General features: G+C 58.7%; 1 protein-coding gene across 4 annotated transcripts; it reads right to left on the reverse strand.

Annotated features, from left to right (window-relative positions):
• Positions 1–1,978: 1,978 nt before the first annotated feature.
• GAA (glucosidase alpha, acid) lies at positions 1,979–20,621 on the reverse strand. Of its 4 annotated transcripts, none has more exons than XM_030827018.1 (21): positions 20,531–20,621; positions 20,265–20,344; positions 17,023–17,592; positions 16,273–16,418; positions 14,108–14,273; positions 13,934–14,030; positions 13,422–13,541; positions 13,224–13,342; positions 13,003–13,134; positions 11,777–11,887; positions 10,994–11,107; positions 10,809–10,893; positions 9,724–9,841; positions 9,113–9,246; positions 8,797–8,948; positions 8,425–8,573; positions 4,677–4,818; positions 4,045–4,194; positions 3,437–3,601; positions 2,989–3,141; positions 1,979–2,575 (listed from the first exon to the last, which is right to left on the reverse strand). In XM_030827018.1, exons 3-21 carry the CDS (start codon positions 17,566–17,568, stop codon positions 2,516–2,518), a joined length of 2,859 nt encoding a protein of 952 aa, XP_030682878.1. In that variant the 5' UTR covers positions 17,569–17,592; positions 20,265–20,344; positions 20,531–20,621; the 3' UTR covers positions 1,979–2,515. The 4 variants fall into 4 exon arrangements, with proteins under 4 accessions (XP_030682878.1, XP_030682877.1, XP_030682880.1 ...); XM_030827017.1 differs by having other exon boundaries at positions 20,230–20,344; positions 20,531–20,615; XM_030827020.1 differs by lacking the exon at positions 10,994–11,107 and having other exon boundaries at positions 20,230–20,344; positions 20,531–20,615.
• Between the last annotated feature and the right edge of the window lie 455 nt (positions 20,622–21,076).

A 21,076-nucleotide genomic window follows, 5' to 3' on the forward strand; every position in this document is an offset into this window, starting at 1 on the left:
CAGGCTGGACTGCAGTGGCATGATCTCAGCTCACTGCAACCTCCGCCTTCCGGATTCAAGCAATTCTCCTGCCTCAGCCTCCTGAGTAGCTAAGATTACAGGCGCGTCCCACCACGCCCAGCTACTTTTTGTATTTTTAGTAGAGATGGGGTTTTGCCATGTTGGTCAGGCTGGTCTTGGACTCCTGACCTTGTGATCCGCCTGCCTTGGCCTCCCAAAGTGCTGGAATTGCAGGCATGAGCCACCGCACCTGGCCTTTTTTTTTTGAGATGGGAGTCTCACTCTGTCGCCCAGACTGGAGTGCAGTGGTGCGATCTTGGCTCACTGCAACCTCTGCCTCCTGGGTTCAAGTGATTCTTGTGCCTCAGCCTTCTGAGTAGCTGGGATTACAGGCACACACCACCATGCCCGACTAATTTTTTTTTTTTTTTTTGAAGGTCTCGCTCTGTCACCAGGCTGGAGCGCAGCGGTGCTATCTCAGCTCACTGCAACCTCCGCCTCCTGGGTTCAGGCGATTGTCCGGCCTCAGCCTCACGAGACCAAGTAGCTGGGACTACAGGTGTGCGCCACCACGCCCAACTAATTTTTGTATTTTCAGTAGAGACAGGGTTTCACCATGTTGGCCAGGATGGTCTCGATCTCTTGACCTGGTGATCCGCCCGCCTCAGCCTCCCAAAGTGCTGGGATTACAGGCGTGAGCCACTGCGCCCGGCCTTAATTTTATATTTTTAGTAGAGTTGGGGTTTCACCATGTTGGCCAGGCTGCTCTCGAACTCTTGACCTCAAGTGATCTGCCCACCTGGACCTCCCAAAGTGCTGGGATTACAGGTGTGAGCCACTGCGCCTGGCCTAGTCTGACCACTTCTTTGGCCCCATTAATTCTAAGTGACAAAATGAAGTGTGTGACTGGCTAAGGGCAGTGATGTCTCCTGGTGTTATTTCAATAAAATGGGCTTCTTTCCCTTTCCTTGGGCTTGCCAGAGAGAACCTGGGCCTGAAATCCTCTCTAACTGCATCACCTGGGGACAGATTTCTGGCCTCCGCCTAAGGTCTTGGGCCCCACTGTGGGAAGGCCCCTTCCTTGCAGGGTCCTGTTGTCTACACAGCCCTGGGGGCCACATCTCCCCCCACATGCCTGACACCCACTGGACATTCCCCAGTCACCTCAGAGATGGGGGGAGGCAGGAGTGTGAGGATGAATGGGGAGAGGAGGGGAGAGGGGGTGAGGTGGGGTGGGGAGGGGAGGTGACATGGGGAGGGGAGGTCGGGGAGGAGGGGAGGGGAGGAGAGGTAACATAGGGAGGGGAGGGGAGGGGAGGTGAGGAGGGGAGGGGAGGTGAGGTGGGGTGGGGAGGAGAGGTGACATAGGGAGGGGAGGTCAGGTGAGGAGAGGTGAGGAGAGGAGGGGAGGTGAGGTGGGGTGGGGAGGGGAGGTGAGGGGGGAGGGGAGGTGAAGTGGGATGGGGATGGGAGGTGGGGAGGGGAGGAGAGGTGACATGGGAAGGGGAGGTCAGGTGAGGAGGGGAGGGGAAGGGAGGTGGGTGGAGAGGGGAGGTGGGGAGGGGAGGAGAGGTGACATGGGGAGGGGAGGTCAGGTGAGGAGGGGACGGGAGGGGAGGTGGGGAGGGGAGGAGGTGACATGGGAAGGGGAGGTGAGGCGAGATGGGACGTGAAGATGACATGGGGACATGAGGCAGGGATGTGAAAGGGGGGTATGGGACACGAAGGTGACATGGGGCTTTAGGTGATGTGGGGACATAAGGTGACGGGATGTGAGTTGAGATGGGGACAGGACATGAGGTGACGTCAGGCCTCGTGACATGGGAACATGACATGATGGATGCCGGCTTGAGACAGAGGATGGCGCACACCCACTGTGGGAATGTCTGGGGGCCTGCTGAGGACAAAGGAGCTGCCTCTGTTCCAGGGCCCCTGGACACATCCTCCCTGCCCTGAATCCCAGAGAGACCAGCAGAAGCTGATTCCAAATGCCCCTTTTATTAAAAATAATTGCACTTAAGATTTAGAATCTCCCAAGTCCTGTGAATTTTCCTGAGTTCCCCGGCATGCTCGGGGACCGGCAGGCATCCAGCCCTCTGGGCAGCCGGGCAGCAGTCGCGTTGGGGCAGAGCACCAGGAGCTCAGGTGCACATTCCACACCTCCACCCGAGCACCCCCTTCTCCGGTGCTGGGGACAGATGGAGGGGGGTGGCTAACACTACCCGCACGCCAGCAACAGGTGGGGAGGGCAAACCTTACCATCTTACTAATGCAGAGCAGCCCTCCAGGGCCCTGGCCCACAGTGCGATCTAGGGAGAAACCTCTCCTAGACATGTTGGGAGCCAGAGCCCTGGCCCAGGAGGTGGAAACAAGCGATGTGGCAGCTTGGGACGGTTAGTGCCCGGCTCCAGGTGACACATCCAACCCCCAGGCCCGCACAGAGCTGCTGCCCGCACTGGCTCTGCTTCCCTGGGGAACCAGCCTCCCTCTGGAGAGACTAACACACTCCGCCTGGCTAAGACCAGCTGATGAGAAACTGCTCTCCCATCAACAGCGAGACAGGGATGTCCAGGGCCTGGAAAAGAGAGAGCATAAATGGAGCAGCCCCGAGATCCCAGCAGCAGCGACGCCTGGCGCTCAGGGGGCGGCTCCGTCTGGCCCTGCGATACTTCGCACCCGGTTCCTCCCCAGCAGGCGCAGGAGGACCCCAGCTCTCAGTGCGGGTCACCTTAACGCACGCCAGAAACGTGGTGCTGCTTAAACACGGCTCAAAGGTCGTCATCGTGGCCCCATCACCCACGTGTAGACACAGGAGGAGGAAAGGCACAGCCTGTGTGGCCTGACCCTTCCCACTCCTCCCCAAAGACCCCCTTGGGAGGCCCCAGCGTCCTCTGTTCCTGGCATCGGGTCACCAGGACCCCCAGCACCTTCTGCCCCCTGCACCATGGCTGGGGGATGGGAGCCCTGTGCCGCTCTGGGCCCTCTTGCCTTGGTGTCAGGGCTGTAGGTGAAGTTGGAGACAGGGACGCCGTTGGAGAGGACCTGCTGGGGTGCCGTGGCCACACCCAGGACAGTCACCTTCTGCAGCTGCAGGCCAGCTCCCTCACCGGTCACATGTACCAGCTCATTCACGATCGTGTTCTGGGCCAAGCAGAGAGAGATGAAAAGATAGAGAATGTGGAGGTGTCAGCAGACAGCTGGGGCAGGGACACCCATGAGAACAGGAACTCATGATGGCATCACGGGGGCGACCTCCCTCTGTGTAGACGAAAGGGCAGAGTGCACGGCCCCACTGCTCACCCTAGGACCCCGGGCCACCTGGTAGAGTGTCCTAGTGGCAGGTGGCCATCGTGGAACCCACAAGCCCAGGTCCCCTCACCCCGTCTCAACCCCGAGCCAGCCCCTGCCCACCAGCCTGAGCAGCCCCAGGACTCACATTCCTGGCCAGGAAGATGACCTGTGTGTAGGCCCCTCGCTCCAGCACTTCCAGGCTCTCTCCATCATCCCAGAACAGCTCCCCTCGGGCCTCCCCACCCTTGGTCAGGGCCACAGCCAGGGCCATGGGCTGCTGGCGGGACTCTGTGGTTGTGAGGCCAGGGCCCTGGAAAAGCAAGGACACATGATGTCATCATCCCCACCCTGGTGGAGGTGGAGGCCTCCAGGGCCCGGGAGTGCTAGGTGGAGACAGCACCAGGCTGCCAGTAACTAGGATCTGCAGGAAAGCCTGCGGCTGCAGGGGCTGGAACCCTGTGGTGATGACCTGAGACCCTCCCCACCTCAAGTGCCATCCCAGGGCTGCTGGAGGCTGGGCCCGGCAGAACCTCCACCGTGCAGACCACTGAGCTCCTGCCAGCCGCACTCCACGCCTTTGCGGGGCTGTGCCCTCCCCACCTCACTGGTCTGGCTGGCTCCCTGGTAACCTACACTGGGGGTGGCGGCCCCTCAGAAGCCCCGCCTGGGCCTCTCCCCAACCATCTCCCTGTGCCTCCCCCAGCCCTGCAGTGTGCTGTCCACACCCCCACCACAGCCGCCTGGCCCAGGTACCTGCAGGGGGATGATGTACCCAGCCCGGAGGTGGACGTTGATGGTGTCCAGGGGGGCCGGCAGTGTCACCCACTGCCCCTCGCTGTGGATGGCTGGCTCACGGGGAGCTGCAGGTGGGGGTGGGAGACTGCCAAGGGCCTCTATTGGCACCTGGAGGGAGACGTCGCTTTGAGAAGGATTCTGGGCCGTGCTGAGGCCCCCATGCTGTCCTCAGGAACCATGCTCTCCGTCTCCCGGGGCTCCACGTGGAGGCCTAGGAGGCCTGGCACAGACGGGCTGAACTGCGACTTCAGGCGCAGACTCAGGGCTCACTGTAGGGACCCTCCTGGCCACTGAGTGGGGACAGAGCCTGAGAGGCCTGGGTATGCCAGTTCAGCACAGCCTGTGATGGCCGTGGGACTCGGGCAGGTTCTGCAAGCAGGCCTCAATCTGGTCATCTTGAAATGGGGATGGTGTGAGGAGCCGAGGGGCCGATGGGTGCGGAGCAGCCGGATGGGGGCCTGGCACATGGCCGGGACTCAACACATACGCTCCTCTTTCCACCACCTGGTCACACCAACTGGGTGGAGGGGGCAGGTGGGAGTGCTGCTGTGGTCTCCCGCCTCCCCAGGGTTTAGGGTCCCCAGACTCACCGTCTGCAGGTCGTACCATGTGCCCAAGGGGAAGTAGCCAGTCACTTCGGCCTTCCCAGCCTGGAGCACTGGGGTGATGAGCAGGGCCTCCCCCCACAGGAGCTGGTGGTCCACAGTCCAGGTGCTAGAGTCCTTGGGGAACCTGCAAGGGGGACGGGCACACAGGCATACGGGCGATGAATGGGATGGGGCTGCCTTGCATGCCCGCCCCAGGGAGGCACAGGAAGAGGCTGAATTCTGCTCTCTGGAGCTCAAGGAGCCGGAGGACTTGAAGGACTCAGGTCAGACGGGCAGGGGTGATTCCAGCAGACAGAAGTCAATGCCGGAGCTGGGAGACGTCTTCTCCCCGGACATTCCGGCAGCTGGGCTCAGGGCAGGGACAGGGGCTTGTGCTTGAGGCACCAGGATAGACACAGCACTGGCCTCACTTTGCTTGCTCACTTATCCTCCGGTGACCAAGGCAGCGCGTGCTCATCGGTCAAGTATTTGGAAAGTACAAAAAAGAATCAACAAAGAGAAAATATCCCCCCAGTCCCACAACCAAAGGCAACTTGAATTAACATCTGACAAAAAGATGAATGTACACGTGCGAGCAGCTCTGCAGAGTATTCTCCGTCTAACGGAGACTGTCCTGCCCTGTGACGCAGCTCTGCCCCCATCCTGTTTCCTGCCCCCGGACGTGCAGGGGGCATCCAGTGCTCAGCTATGATCCCTGCATGGATACATTCATGGAGCTTTCATGCCTTTTGAGGTGACTTCTTTAGGCCCTATTTCTATTTGTAAAATTAATGCATCAATGTGAATCTCAAAAACATTGACTGATATGTACTGTTGCTTTTCACAAATGTGCCAATTTATATTCCACCCTACTGTGTCACTGTGTTCTTGCCAGCAAGGGATAGGCTCATTTTCTCTAATGTATTCTAATTCACAGGCCAAAATAAATGGTGTCTTTCTGCTTCAAAATATTTCTTGCAAAATACATTTCTTGGAGTGATGTCAGTGAAAATGGTGGAATAATCACCTCTGAAAATCCTCTCCTCTGTAAAAACAGGAACATAGGCAAAAATGGTCAGAATTGACATTTTTAGGACTCTTGAAACCAACCAAGGGTTTGCAGCGATCTGGGGAGCATGTATTTAAGAAAACGGCTGAATCTTTGTAAGAACAGCAAGAATTCTCGGCCTAGCTAAGTGTTGATGGCGCTCCCCACCTTGCCCCAGCAAAGGCTGGGAGACTCACGGATGCCACCTGTGAAGGATATCTGTCCAATTATTGGCTGTCCACTAAGCTAGTCAAGCAGAGACTTTGGTGGCCCCACACAATGAAGAACACAGACCTTATGGAATTAGCTCAAGAAAGTCACAAAACAATCAGCAATAGCAAGGAGGCCTGAAGGGGATGGGGAATCTGATGACCACAGTGGCTGCATTTAAAATGTCCAGTCTGAAACAAAAATGTATGAGACATGCAAAGAAACAAGAAAGTATGGCCCACAGATGGGGGGACAGTAGTTAATAAAAACTGTCCCTAAAGAAGCCCAGACATTGGACTTACTAAACAAAGACTTTACGTCAGCTACTTTAAATATGTTCAAAGAGCTCAGAGAAACCATGTCTAAAGAACTAAAGGAAAGTGTGAGACCATGACTCACCAGACAGGGAATACCCTTAACGAGAGAAACTTAAAGGAATGAAACAGAAATTCTGGAGTTGAAAAGAGAGCAACTAAAATGAAAAGTTCACTAGAGGGGCTCAACAGCAGATGAGAACTGGTGGAAAAAAAATCAGTGACCTTGAAGAAAGGGCAATCGAGACTATGGAGTCTGAAGAACAGAAAGAAAACACAACGAGGAAGGAGTCAACAGAGCTGCAGAGACCCCTGGGCACCATCAAGCATACCAATGTGTGGAACATGAGTCCCAGAGTAGAAGACAGAAACGGGCAGAAAAAATATTTTATGAAATAATGGCTGAAAAACCTCCCAAGTTTGTTGAAAAACATTAATGTATATGTCCAAGAAGCTCAACAAAGTCCCAGTAAGATAAACTCAGAGATCTACACCTAGACACATCATCGGGCCTTCAAAGGCCAAAGACAGAGAATCTGGGAAGAGGCAAGACAGAAGCTACTCAGCAGAAACCAGAGAGGCCATGGGCTGACAAGTTCAAAGTGTTCAGAGAAACGATTGCCAGTCAAGAACGCTACGTTGAGCAGAACTTTCAAAAAATGAAGGAGAAATTAAGAGACTGTGAAGTCAACAAAAACTGAGAGAATTCATCACTAGCAGAGCTGCCCTACAATAAATACTAAAGGGAGTCCTTTTGCTGTAAATGAAAGATGTTAGACAAGAAGTCAAAGCCACATAAAGAAATAAAACCATGGGTAAAGGTAACTACATCGGTAAATATAAAGGGCAGGCAGTGTGTATGTACTTTTTGTTTGTAACCCATTTTTCCCTCCTATTTGACTTAAAAGACAATTGAATAAGGCAGTCATTATAAATCTGCATGGATGGGCTCATCACGTATACAGACGTGTAACAGCACAGAGGAACGAGAGGCAATGGAAACCACATAGAAGCAATGCTTTTTTATACTATTGAAAACAAGTTGGCATCAGTTCCAACAAGGCTAAGATTAAGATGTTAATTGTAATCCCGAGGGCAACCGCTAAAAAAAAAAAAAAATAGTGTAGTGACAGAAACAACAAGGTCATTAAAATAGCAATTAAAACACAAATTGCGTTTCTTGGATTTCCTGGTGAAGAATGTGTGGATACCATTCGTATCTCCTGTTTTACAAATAGTGTTCCTCCAATTTGGTTCTTAGTCTTGGTCTTACCAATATACGAGTTCTCTATCTACTAGGAAGAGTAGCTATTTGCCGTTTTATTGACAATGCCTTCTCTGCTGTTACAGTCCATGTTCAGGGCAGTTTTAATCTTTTTGTGTTTATATTCAGAGATTTACATTTTTTTTTCTGCTATGGTCAAATAAAGTTTACCTTTTTTTTTTTTTCTAAATGAAACCTTTCCCCAGAGATACACATTCACTTACCTTTTCCTGTGGAGTCTTTCACAGCTTGGTTTTTTTTTTTTTTTTTTGAGACGGGAGTCACACAGGCTGGCGTGCAGTGGCGCGATCTTGGCTCACTACAATCTCCTCCTCCCAGGTTCAAGGGATTCTCTGGCCTCAGCCTCCTGAGTAGCAGGGACTACAGGCGCCCGCCACCATGCCTGGCTAATTTTTGTATTTTTAGTAGAGATGGGGTTTCACCATGTTGGCCAGGCTGGCCTTGAACTCTTCACCTCAGGCGATCCACCTGTCTCAGCCTCCCAAAGTTCTGGGATTACAGGCGTGAGCCACCACGCCTGGCCTCCACAGCTTGATTTTTGACATTAACCATTTAATTTATCTGGAACTAATGTTTCTATGGTACGCAAGAAAAATAAATTGACTTCTGCAAATAGTTAACTAATCACCTTACTCTCTGGGAGTCCTCCCTCAACACACTGATGTGAGGGGCTATTGTTAGGAACTCCTCGTGTGTACTAAGGCCTGTCTGGGGGATATTACTGGGTTTTCTTGGCTGCCCTTCCCCCTTAAGCCAGGTCCAAATGTTGTCTCACTCAGCGGCAACCTGCTGGCTTCTGGGGAACACAGCCCACAGCAGGACAGGGCTGCCTGGGTGTTATGTGCCCCTCCCCCAGGGCACACATTGGCCACGGCCCCTGCCCAGGTCACTCACTCCAGGAAGAGGGGCCGGGCCACGGTCTCCCCGGCGACGTGGGCCTGGTGGAACAGCGTGTAGAGGTGGGGGAGGAGTGCGTAGCGCAGGGCGAGGGCCTTCCTCATGGCCTGCTGGGCTGGCTCGCTGAAGCTGTACGGCTCCTGGGGCTGCAGGGCAGGCGGGGGCAAAGGAAGCACTTGGGTCCTGGGGCTGCGGTCCCCTAGAGTCCCCGCCTCGGGACTCCTGCACTTCTTAGCCACCCAGCATGGGGTGCTTCTCCAGCAGGGGTGGGATTCCCAGGGGAGAGTCTTGGGTGGGCGGGATCGCCAACCCGCCACGCCGCCACCCCCACCCTACCAGACTGAGCAGGCCCCGCCACCCCCACCCTACCAGACTGAGCAGGCCGTTGTGGTTCCGCATGAAGGGGTAGAAGGCCCCCAGCTGGGTCCAGCGCACACACAGCTCCTCTGAGGTGTTGCCCAGGAAGCCGCAGACGTCGGCCCCGACCAGAGGTACCCCCAGCAGGTTAAACTGCAGGATTTCTGGGAGGGCAGAGTCGGGCTGGGCCTCAGGCTGCTGCAGCAGAGCCAGCTCAAGCCAAGTGACCCAGAGCCCCGCCTGCTGAGTGGGCAGGGGGCCCCGGCAAGCCTCCCATAGAGGCCCCCGGCTCTACTCTGCCGAGCAGCCCCTCCTGGTAGGAGCTCACCTGGCACGGAGGAGGCGAGCTGCTCCCAGGAGCTCCACACGTCCCCCGTCCAGTGGCCGGCATATCGGCCGTGGCCAGCAAAGGTCGAGCGGGAGATCACAAATGGGCGTGTCCCCCGAGCCTTCACCAGCGCCCTGGGTTGGTGGGGGACACCGTGAGGGCTGTGTGGAGTGGGGTCACTCGGGAATCCTGTCACCAGCAGGGCAGAGCTGGGAGCAAGGAGCTTTCTGGGATGAGGCAGAGGCTGGGAAGGAGGACAGCAAGGCCACTGCCCATGTCTGCGGGCACAGTTGCCTCTGTCTGGGCCACCTGATGCCTGTGGGCGAGCCAGGACCCCGTCAGCCTCACAGGAGTCATGAGGTCCCTGCTGACACAGACTCCCCGTCAGCATCCAGGGTCCTTCCTCTCCAAGCCCCAGGCATGAAGTGGGAAGGAGCGCTCCAGCTTCAGGCTGGGGTGCAGGCAGGGGTTGGGGAGAGCACTCAGGCCGCCAGCAGGCCCCGGGTGGTCTGGGCCTCTGCTTTTCCTCCTCCCTGAGGCCCTGCACAGGCCCCAACCTTGTGGGACAGGCTGTGAGGGCAGAGCCCAGTGGGGCGGGACGGGGCCCTCACCTGTGGGAGGCGATGGCTTCAGTCAGGCCGTAGAGGTTGTGCAGGTTGTAGTGTGTGGAGAGGAACTGGTGGCTGGAGGCACAGATGGTGGCCGCCTGGAGGGTCCCCCCAACCACCCCTGGAAGAGGCGGGGGCTGGTTTCCAGGGTGCTTCCTCCCAGCAGGCTCCAAGGTGCCCTCCCTGCCTCCCCACCCCACAGGGAGCCCCTGCGCAGGACGCTGCCTCTTCAGGCTGGCCCTGGAGGTGCACCCGCAGCCGCTCCCTATGCCCCTGTGGGGCTGGCGTTACCCGGGGAACGTGGGGCACATCCTGCACCATCTCCACTGCTTCCAAGACAGGGCTGGGTAGGTGCTGGAGGCTGGGCTCTGCAGACCTCCCGACTTCACATCCACCGTCTCTTGGCCCATTTCAAGCACTCCCCTGCCTGTTTACCTAAGCCCCAAACCCCACCCTCTGACTGATTCTTTGCTTGGCCAAGCTACAGCCTCAGGACCCCAAACCTTCTCCCAGGCCCATCCGTGTACTTCCTTGTAAAATCCAGTTTCTGCCATTCCTGCTAAGACAGTTTGGCGAGAAGCCCCATCCTCTACCACCCCTCAGGCGATGTCTGGTCACCCTGGCCTGCCTTCAGCAAGAATCTTGCTGGGTCAGTTGAGCCAGAATCCCCCTGACCCCCATGCTTCCTCTTGGTAATTCCCACCTCTGACCACCACCCTGCTCCCTGGCTAGAAATCCACTTGCCCGCGCTGCATTCGAGTTGGGCCTGACCTCTCCCCACGGGTGGGTAGGTCCCCGCTGCATGGTCCCTGCGCCTATCGAGACAGCCCTGAGTCGAGTTGGCCTCGCTGTGCTCTGGCAAGCACCCGTGAGCGGCGTCTCCTCCGGCAGGGCCTGTGCCTCTGCACCCACCGTCTGCACTGCTTGGCTGAGTCTCCCAGCCTGAGCCTTTCTCCTGGGGTTCCCCTCCCGCCCCTTTCCTGGCTGGCCCATCTGCTTCTCAGAGATGAGGGCGCTGAGTCTCCCAGGCCAGACAAGGGAGTCTCTGATTTGATTAAGTCCCCAGGGTAGGTGGGGGGCGAGCTGACCAGGCACGTAGGGTGGGTTCTCCAGCTCATTGTTGGGGCAGCCGTCCTCAGAGCCCCTGATGAAGTTGGAAGGCTCGTTCATGTCCTGCAAGAGAAGCTCTGCTGGTGGGTGACTCTGCCCAGAGTGAGGAGGGTGGGGTAGTCCCCAGAGGCCTTGGGGACGCTCAGGAGGGGGCCACACTTACAATCCACATGCCGTCGAAGGGCACCTGATCATGGAACTCAGCCACCATGTCCTCCCACCAGGCCAGGGCTGCGGGGTTGGTGAAGTCGGGGAAGGCAGTGGACCCGGGCCATACCTGGACAACGAGAGGCTGGAGTGGGGAGACCCAGCCCCACCCAGGGCCTGCACGGAAGCCCCACTGAGCCTCAGCCCGAGCAGAGGGGCAGCCTCACTCTTAGTGGACACCCACATTTGCAAATCTGAGAGACCTGCATCCTGGGGGTCAATGAGCAGCTCTTTCTCCACAAGGCACTGATGCGGGGCCAAGGGGCCTCAGCCCTGGGAAAACGAGGGGCCACCCCCAACACGTCCACCCAGGGGCTGGGCTGCAGAACCAGAGAGCGTCAGGGAGAAGGACGGTGGAGACGGCCCCGTGCAAGCCCTGCCAGGCAGTCTCACATCCGCACCAGACCCTCCCTAGCTGCTCCCTCAGCAGGGGCCCTGCCCGGAGGCCCCTGAGGGGCTGGGAGGACAAGGAGGACCCTAAGGCCTCACTGAGGGTCTGTAGAGCTTGTGCCTGGGCCAGGCCCAGCGGCCCATGAAGTCAAAGGCCTGCTGACGGAAGAACTCATGGCGGCATTCCTTGTAGAAGCCACCATCATCATGGGCCACTGTGGCCCATTCCTCAACTGTCCCACTGGGCGTGATGGCTCCTCAAATCCCACCCTCTTCCTGAGCAGCTGCCAGCTCCCCCTGGCTGGAGCCCTCTGCTTTCTAACCCCCGTCCCCTGGACCCTCGCCCTACCTTCCCAATCAGCGGCTGGCCGGTCTCGTTGGTGATGAAAACCCCCCTCCGCAGACCCTCGTCGTAGGGCCTGTAGCTCCCAGCAGGGCCCGAGCTGCTGATGGCAGGATCCTGGGAAGAGGGAAACCCGTCAAGGTGAGGGTGGCCCAGAGCCCTGGCACCAGCCACGGGGAAAATGGGAAACTGAGACAGTGAGAGGACGAGGCTGGGGATGACATCATGCATGTGTACAGCATGCCTGCCTGTGTACCTGCACACGCCCGCCTGGAGAGGAGCCAGGGCCGGGGGAGTCAGGACCAGCTGGCTGATGAGGGGCATGCCGGAATGGAAGCTTTACCTTTTCTTTAAACCTCTAGAGTTTCCCAAGTGTTCTACAGTAATCACTTATCACTTTTCTAATTAAAAAAATGTGGGAAAGAAAAGGTCTGTGTTTCCACTCCTGCTCTTAGGGGCTACTAACGTTTGCTGCCCGCAGAAGGCAGGGATGGAAACAGGCAGCATTAGCACAGCCCCACATCTCATCTGTGCTTCCTCTGCTGAAGCGGATCTTCCTGGCAGGAACTGTTGGGTCTTTTCAGCTCGCCCTGCCTCCCACCTCCTCCTCTGGCCATCGTGCTGGGCACCAGACTCGGGCTGGACCAGCCCCCAAACTGCACCCTTCTGGCTGTGGGACTGGCTCAGGGAAGGGCCTCTTTGTGCTGGGTGACTCAAGAGTCCTGCTCTGGGACTTTTCTATGGGAGCTGATGGGAAGAAGTCTCCGCTCTGTGCTGCCAGCATGAGGGCTGGAAGCTGGAAGCTGCCCTCACTCACACCGTCCTTTCCAGGGATTCAGAGCCGGCCTGAAGGAGAGGCACGGCCAGAAGGCACACGGAGCCTCCACAGTTCCAGCGATACCCACGCCCAGGCCCACCAGGCCTTCCACTTTCCAGGACCAGGCGACATCAGCTCATCGTGCCCCTGGCCTTTTGCTTTAAGGCAGTGCAAGTAACCTGCATCTGACAGAACCCTGAGTAGCACCCGGCCATTTCTGGGGACCCTCAAACCCGACCTCCCTGGAGAGCAGGGGCCAAGCCTGCAAACTTCTTGGTATTCCCTCAATATCACAAAGACCCTCAGAAAACATCCTCGGTGACCACACAGGCACAAGGATGATGCTGCACAGAGAAGGAGCCACTGGGCACCGGGCAGCCCCCTTCCCAAAGACCCACAGTGTGGGGGCACACACCACGATCATCATGTAGCGCCGGCCACCCTGGTGCAGCTCCTGCACCATGGCCGGGAAGTCCCGGAAGCCATCCTTGTTGAACGTGAAGTCCCTCCGGGAGTCCATGTAGTCCAGGTCGTTCCACTGGACGTCCTGCAGCCACAACACGGGACTGTCTGCCGGGGCCTGAGGAGACGCGTCCCGGCCAGCCCCTCGCCTCCCCTGCCGCCACCCCAACTCACCAGGGGGAAGTGGGCCCTGGTCATGTTCTCCACCACCTGGCGGGTGATGGCGGTGGAGGAGTAGCCCCAGCGGCACAGGTGGAAGCCCAGGCCCCAGTATGGCGGCATGAATGGGTATCCTGCAGGCCAACGCCGACCTCGTGAGTGAGGGGGGAGGAAGCCTCGGGGTGGGGGCCGCGGCCAGGGAGCAGGCCCTACCCACAACGTCCAGGTACTGCCGCACCACGCTCTTGGGCTCCGGGCCCAGGAAGATGTAGACATCCAGGATCCCACCTGTCGACCTCCAGCTAAGGGCGGGGCTCGGCTGCAGGACCACATCTGGAAGGGAAGCAGCTCTGGGGTTTGGGGACAGATTCTTCACCTGGAGGGCTCTGCACCCCACAGATGGGCCAATCACAGGCGGAGAGTGAGGCTCTCTCCCCATGGGGAGCTGAGAGTGGCCTGGGGAAGCCGTGCTAAGCCTGACTCAGGAGGAACCTGGCACAGGACGGAAAGATATGTGGCACCAGCCCACCTCCAGGCAGGGCCCCAGAACCCTCCTTAGGAGCACAGAAGGCCAGAGCTGGGAAAGGCATCAGCCCATGGGACTCATTTCCCAAAAAACACGAGGCCCAGCACCGTGCCTAGGGCCCCTCATGCGGACCTCCAGTCTCCAGGGCAGGCAGCACGGAGGAGACCCCGGCCCGGGCGCTGGGCAGCGGCCAGCTTACCCATGGCATTGCTGTTCAGCAGGAACACCCCATGTGCCGACCCGCCGTCCTCCAGCGCCAGGTAGAAAGGGTGAGACCCATAGAGGTTTGCACCAGGCTGGGACATGCAGGAGACAGCGCTTCAGCACCTGCGCTCCCCAGCTCTGTGCCCCCGCCCACCGCCCGCTGCTGTACCGTGGGCGCGAGGTCCCGGTTCCACAGGGTGATCCTGGTCCAGCTGGTGCTGAGCATCAGGGGACTGAGGTGCTCGGCGAGGCCTGTGATGTACTGCGAGGGCAGCGAGGTGGACAGCTGAAGGAACTGGTCCGCAAAGAACAGGGGCGCCACCGTCGTGTTCAGCCTGCAGGAGAGAGGCCAACCAGGCTTGCTCACACCCAAGGGGCCAGACGAGCCCGAGAGCACCCGGAGAGCACCCCTGGGCCCTGGTGCCCTGGGAGGGCGGAGTGACCTGGCCAGCCCTGCAGCACATTGACCCTGGGACAGGTGGCCGTGCCGAGCCCTGTAGCCCTTGGCACCCTGGCACCAGCGTGATAAACTCTAAGGGCACATCAGAAGAGGTGCACCGCCTGGATGGGCCCACACCATCCCTGATGGGCCTCCAAGGGGCTGATCTCCAGAAACTGGCCGGTACCAGAACTGGCACACATGCCTGTCCCGTGACCCCAAGCAAGGCTGGGCAGGGGCTGGACAGAACCTTTCCAGGCCTAGGAGCTTGTGGCCAAAATCCTCCCAGATCCCAGCCCAGCCATGCCCCAGAGGGACCCCTGAGGTTTGCTGGGGGTCAAGTGCAAGGCAAACAGCACCTCCTAGAAATGAAAGCCGCAGATAAACCCGGTCCACAGGAAGACGTGTCCTCTGTTAACACATCACAGCTAATTTCACAGGACATGCTCACACCGCACCCACCCTCCCCTGGACAAGACTCTACGCTGAGTGCTTTCAAGGCCGAGATCTGCTAAGATGCCTGTTTGTTGTTTGTTGTTTGAGACGGGGTCTCACTCTGTCACCAAGTCTGAAGTGCGGTGGCAAAATCATGGCTGACTGCAACCTCAAACCCCTGGGCTCAAGGAATACTCTCGCCTCAGCCTCCTGAGTAGCTGGGACCACAGGCATGTGCCGCAACTCCCAGCTAATTTTTTATTTTTATTTTTTAGAGATGGGGTCTCGCTATGTTGCCCAGGCTGGTCTTGAACTCCTGGGCTCAAGTGACCCTCTCGCCTTGGCCTCCCAAAGTGCTGGAATTGCAGACATGAACCACCACACCTAGCTTGATAAGATGCTTTGAGAAACTTCTCTTGGGTCTCTCTACTCAGAGGTCAGCTCAGAGAGGCCACCCCCGTCCCCAGCATCTGCACAGCTGGTTTCCAGAGTGGCCTCCCTGCCCCCCACGCCTGCACAGCTGGCTTCCAGAGAGGCCACCCCTGCCCCTAGCATCTGCACAGCTGGCTGCCAGAGAGGCCATCCCTGCCCCTCCATCTGCACAAGTGGCTTCCAGAGAGGCCACCCCTGCCCCCAACATCTGCACAGCTGGCTGCCAGACAGGCCATCCCTGTCCCCTGCATCTGCACAGCTGGCTTCTACAGGGGCCCTCCCTGCCCCGTGTCTGCACAGCTGGCTTCTAGAGTGCTCTCCACATGACTGCTCCCTGATGCTGTGTCTCCATGGACTTGCTTCTGGCTTCCCCTCACTGTGTGTCCGTCCCCAGGAGCAGGATCCAAACCACCCGGCACACGGAGGGTCAGTGCGTGAACACTGAGTAAATGAATGAGCAAAAAAAGAAAAACGCATTTCCGAAGGCGACTTCTCTTAAGATTAAGGCGAATCCAAGTGCTGTCGTTCCTGAGAGTTTTCCTGAGTTAAATGACAAGCAGGGGCTTGGTGAGTCCTGAGCGTGTGTTTACATGGGATTTAGTCCTACACGAGTAAAAGACCCAGGGAGCGCCCTGTGAGAAACGCGCGTCGCCCTCCCCCCATGGAAACGCGCCGCCTCCCCCATGTGAAAACGCCGTCGCCGCCGTCGCCCTCCCCACCATGTGATGAGAAACGCGCGTCGCCCTCCCCATCCCCGCCCATGTGAGAAACGCGCGTCGCCCTCCCCGCCCGCCCCCCCCCCCCCCCCCCCCCCCCCCCCCCCCCCCCCCCCCCCCCCCCCCCCCCCCCCTCCCCGCCATGTGAAAAACGCACGTCGCCCCCCCCCCCCCCCCCCCCCCCCCCCCCCCCCCCCCCCCCCCCCCCGCCGTCGCCCTCCCCGCCGTGTGAGAAACGCACGTCGCCCTCCCCGCCGTGTGAGAAACGCGTGTCGCCCTCCCCATCATGCTGGCACAGAGCCCAGAACTCACAGCACACGGCCGTCCAGCTGCCGGCGCACGATCACCCCGAAGGGCTCCTCGGAGAACTCCACGCTGTAGAGTGGGGACGGCGCCCGGCTGTGGACACGCGGGGTCTCCAAGGGCACCTCGTAGCGCCTGTTAGCGGGATCTTTGATCTAGAAGAGATGGGGGTTTATTGATGTCCCCCACAGCCCCCTTACTCTCCAGAGAAGAACCCGCACCCCAAGGACAGGCCAGGTCCTGGTGCAGCCACACATGGATGTGGGACCATGGGCAGCGCATTCAGCCTCTCTGAGCCTCGGCTTCCTCATCTGCAGAGCCAGGAGGATGCCTCCCCAGGATGGAGGTAAAATACAGAACACCTGATAACTCTGAATTTCAGATAAACAACAAGCAGCTTTTCTAGTGTAAATACATCCCAAATTTTGCATCCTTACACTAAAAAACAGTCATGCCTGGGGTATCTGCAATTCGGGTTTACTGGGCATCCTGTTTTCATTCTCAACCTCTGGCAGCCCTACTCTACCTGATCCACCTTTTCATAAAGATGAATGAGCCCCGAGCCCTGCCTTCTGGAGCACCTGTCACCGTGGTGTTCCCACTGCTCCCCGAGGGGCGCTGCCATTGTCTGCTCACACCTCTGCTTCCAGCAAGGGCCCATCATATAGTGGTGCAACATGCACCCCACCCTTGTGAGGTGCGTGTGTGTCACTGTCCGCGTGCACCCTCTGCCCTGGCCCCCGCCCCCGCCCTGCCCACCGTGAAGTGGAGGCGGTTCTCAGTCTCCATCATCACGTCCAGATGCAAGGTCAGGATGTCCTTGGGGAAGAAGGTCGGGGTGGTACGGGTCAGGGTGGCCCTGTAGCCCATTTCAGAGGAGCTCAGGTTCTCCAGCTTGTAGCTGGGGTAGCTGGGTGGGAAGAAGCACCAGGGCTGCCCCATCTGGACTCCCCGCAGTCCCTGCTTTGCAGGGATGTAGCAGCAGCCACGGGCCTCGCACTGTTCCTGGGTGATGGCCTTGTCAGGGGCACAGTCGAAGCGGCTGTTGGGGGGGACGTCGCACTGTGTGGGCACTGCTCTGGGACGGCCGGGGTGTGCCTGGGCATCCTGAGGCCCTGGCCTGCTGGCTCCCTGCTGGTGAGCTGGGTGAGTCTTCTCCAGGCCTGGGGAGGAGCCACTCAGCTCTCGGGGAACCAGCAGGAAATCATGGAGCAGGATGTGCCCCAGGAGTGCAGCGGTGGCCAAGGACACGAGGGCGCAGATGGCCAGGAGCCGGCAGGAACAGGGCGCGTGCCTCACTCCCATGGTTGGAGATGGCCTGGACAGCTCCTGGAGGCCGGCGGGAGAAGAAAAGTGGGCTCAGCAGGGAGGCGGGAGGGGTGGCACTCACGGGGCTCTCAAAGCAGCTCTGAGACATCAACCGTGGCTGGCACTGCAGCACCCAGGCAGGTGGGGTAAGGCGGCCAGGGTGGGTGTTGCAGTGCTGTCTAGACTGGGGAGAGGGCCAGAAGGAAGGGTGAGAAAAGCTCCAGCAGGGGAGTGCAGAGCACTTGCACAGTGTGCTAAAATGTTACAAATCAAACACGCTTAGAATGTCCCCAGGAAGACCAGCAAGGCAGGTGGACACTTAAAACGGGCCAAACAGCTGTCACCTGGGCCAGAGTGCTGTGGTGAGATCTTGGCTCACTGCAACCTCCACCTCCCAGACTCAAGCAATCCTCCCACTTCAGCCTTGTCAGTAGCTGGGACTATAGGCACACACCACCGCACCCAGCTACTTTTTTGTATTTTTGTAGAGACGGGATTTTGCCATGTTGCCCAGGCTGGTCTCGAACTCCTGAGCTCAAGTGATCCACCCCCCTTAGGCCTTCCCAAGTGCTAGCATTTCAGGCGTGAGCCACCATGCCTGGCTGGGAGCCCCGCTTCTGCATAAAGGTGCGGCTTGGTCCACTGGGTGTCAGTGGAAGTGATTCTGGCAACTCATACATCCTTATGGGGACGCAGCACCTTCCCTTGCTCCCTTTCCTATTGACTGGTGCATGGATATACCACAGTGGGGAATCCTGGGCACCGCAGCTGAGGGTGACACTGTAGGGGTGGCAAAGCCACAAGAGAGAAAGGACTTAACCTCTGGCGACTTTGCAGATCAGAACCCCTCCCAGCCCCCGAGGTACATGGGGAAGAAACAGTCTCTGTAACAGTGGCCGCACCTGGGGCCTCAGGTACAGACACAACAGGGATGTCAAGTGCAGATGAGATATGGGTGTTCGCTTTAATTATTCTGTTGGTAAGGTTAACAAGTGCCAACTACCTTTGTTTTGCTTGTCTGTACATTAATATTTTATGACAAACGTTCTATTAGTCTGGCTCCTCCCAGGAGCAGCAGGAACCCACATGTGATTCAATATGCATGGATTTTAATAGGGCAGTCCCTTTCATGTGTGTAATACACCATGGGGAGGCAGTGGGGAAGGCTGGGAGAGCCACTGCACCTATGCAAGCCTGCCCCCAAGGGAAGGAGGAAAAAGGTGTCCTAGGAGCAAGGCCATGGGGGAGGAATGCAGAGAGGTTCTCAAACCAAAGTCAGCCATCAGAGGGCTCTGTGTCTCTGAGGAATGGGCCTTGGAGCAGAGGCAGGGAAGGATTTCAGAACGCAGCCCCTGGCCAGTGAAGCTCCCTGGAGCAGGGGACCGTGAGACCTTCTCCGGTACTGGGAGCTGGTCACATACCAGGAAGAAGTGAACTCAGGGCCCAAGGGGAGTCTGACCTGTCATGTCATGTTACAGAAGGCTCGGCTGGGAATGCTCTGCCCCTGGCCAGACGTGGTGTTCCACCATGGGCCACTGGTAAATTAGGGCTCTCTGGGTTGGAGGGTGAAACATTTTACCCACACTTCTGACATCAAATGTGTAGGGTTTTTCTCACACCCATCAATTCTGCAACTTTCTGGACATGGCTGGGTGTCCTACAATTCAATTCAATCCTGACACTACCTGAAGTCAGCACAGACTCCATAGGTTAAGGGCTCAGTCCCGCAAGACTGCCTCCACTTCAGAGGCCAATGGCAAACCCCAGGTTGTCACTTGTACTTTTGATCAACTAGTTATAAATTCAGGGGTTCCCAGGACTCCCTCTTCAGGGTCACAGAACTCAGGAAAGTGCGTTTCTTACATTTGCTGGTTTATTACAAAGGACAAAACTCAGCCGTATGGAAGAGATGCATGGGGCCTGGTGTGGGGTGGGGGCAGTGATTCTGTGCTCTCTGCTCTCACCACCCTCCAGTGCCTTGGTGTGTTCAGCAACCTGGAGGGAAGCCCTCTGATCCCTGTGGGTTTTTATGGGGCTCCATTATGCAGGTATGGTTGACTAAGCCACTGGTGATTAACTCAATCTCCAGCCCCTCACTCCTTTTCCATCCCAACCCGTCATCAGGCCTTGGTCTTTCTGGCCATCTGCTTCCATCCTGAAGCCACCTGGTGTCCCCAGTCATCAGTCACCTCATTAGCAAAAGGCTCTCTCATCACTCGGTTTCCAAGGGTTTTAGATGCTATGTGTCAGCAACCAGGGACAAAGACCAGAGACAGTCACCCCTGGCCTGGCCTAAGGGGGTCTTTGTGATTCAGATACTCAGATCTCAGAGCTGGCCCAGGGGCCCCCTCTCAAGCCACGGTGCTCCTCACCCCTCACCCCAGGGATTCAGACCCAGCCATGTGCGTCCTGCAGGAGCAGGAGAGGTGGCTCGGTCCCGGCCAGACTGAGAACTGCGTTGATCAAAAGGGGAAAGCCTAGAAACGGGAAGATGCAGCCTCTAGCCCCAGCCCAGCACAGGAGGGCGGCTCCCCGTTCATCTCTAAGCTGAACTCAGATAAAGACCGGGAGGACTAGAGGTCCGAGGCTCAAGCTCCACTCAGGGGAAGAGGCTGGGGGCACGGCTAGGCAGGTTCAAACCCGCTTCTGGGATGTTACCGTCGGCAGCGCGGGGCAGACGTCAGGTGTCTCACCCGCTCCGTGCCTCAGTTTCCCCGTCAGCTGCGGCACGCGCAGAGCCTCCCTCGCTGAGCAACGGGCGGACAAGGAGAACCTAGAGGTGTCCGGGGTCCTTCGCGTCACCGAGGTCACTGTCCCACCTGCTGCCTCATCCCCGGCCTCCACCCGCGGCCCCGGCGACAACCTCAGCTTTCCCAACTGAGAGGCCGCGCGGGCAGCCAACCGCCCCCACTGACCCGGCCCGCGCTCAGGGAGGCCCCGCAGCCCCGGCCCCGCTCACCTCCGTGCACGCGCGCCCCGGCCGCCCGCGGAGACTCCGGGGTCGTGCCCGGGGGCGCGCAGAGGCGGGTCACGTGACCGGCGGGCGCTCGTCGCGGGGCGGGGCCGCGGCGGGTCACGTGACGCGGCCTCCCGCGCAGGCGCCCGAGGCAAGGGTGCGCGTCCTCGCTACGCCCCCCAGTGGCGGCTGGGGCAGAGCGGGCCTGGGTGCGTCCTCGCTCTCGGAGGGGGCCCGGGGAGCGTGTCTGGCTGCGCGTCCGGCGTCCCGCGGGAAGAGGCCCCCGCGTACTGGCCGCTGCCTGTTCCTTTGGGGTCAGAGGCGGGGCGAGGCCCCCGCTAGCGCAGTCCCGGCCCGGTCCCCGGTCCCCTTGGGGTCGGAGATGGAGCGAAGCCCCACTGGCGCAGTCCCGGCCCGATACCCGGTCCCCGTGGGGTCGGAGATGGGGCCTGGCCCCCGCTGCCCCGGTCTGGGTCCCTGCAGCTCGTAGGGCTTTGTAAGGGGCTGGCCCAGCCGCGCCTTGCGCTTAGGGATTCCTCCTGCCAACGC

This window comes from Nomascus leucogenys, chromosome 14 (genome assembly GCF_006542625.1).
Source record: "Nomascus leucogenys isolate Asia chromosome 14, Asia_NLE_v1, whole genome shotgun sequence".
Classification (NCBI taxonomy): Eukaryota; Metazoa; Chordata; class Mammalia; order Primates; family Hylobatidae; genus Nomascus; species Nomascus leucogenys.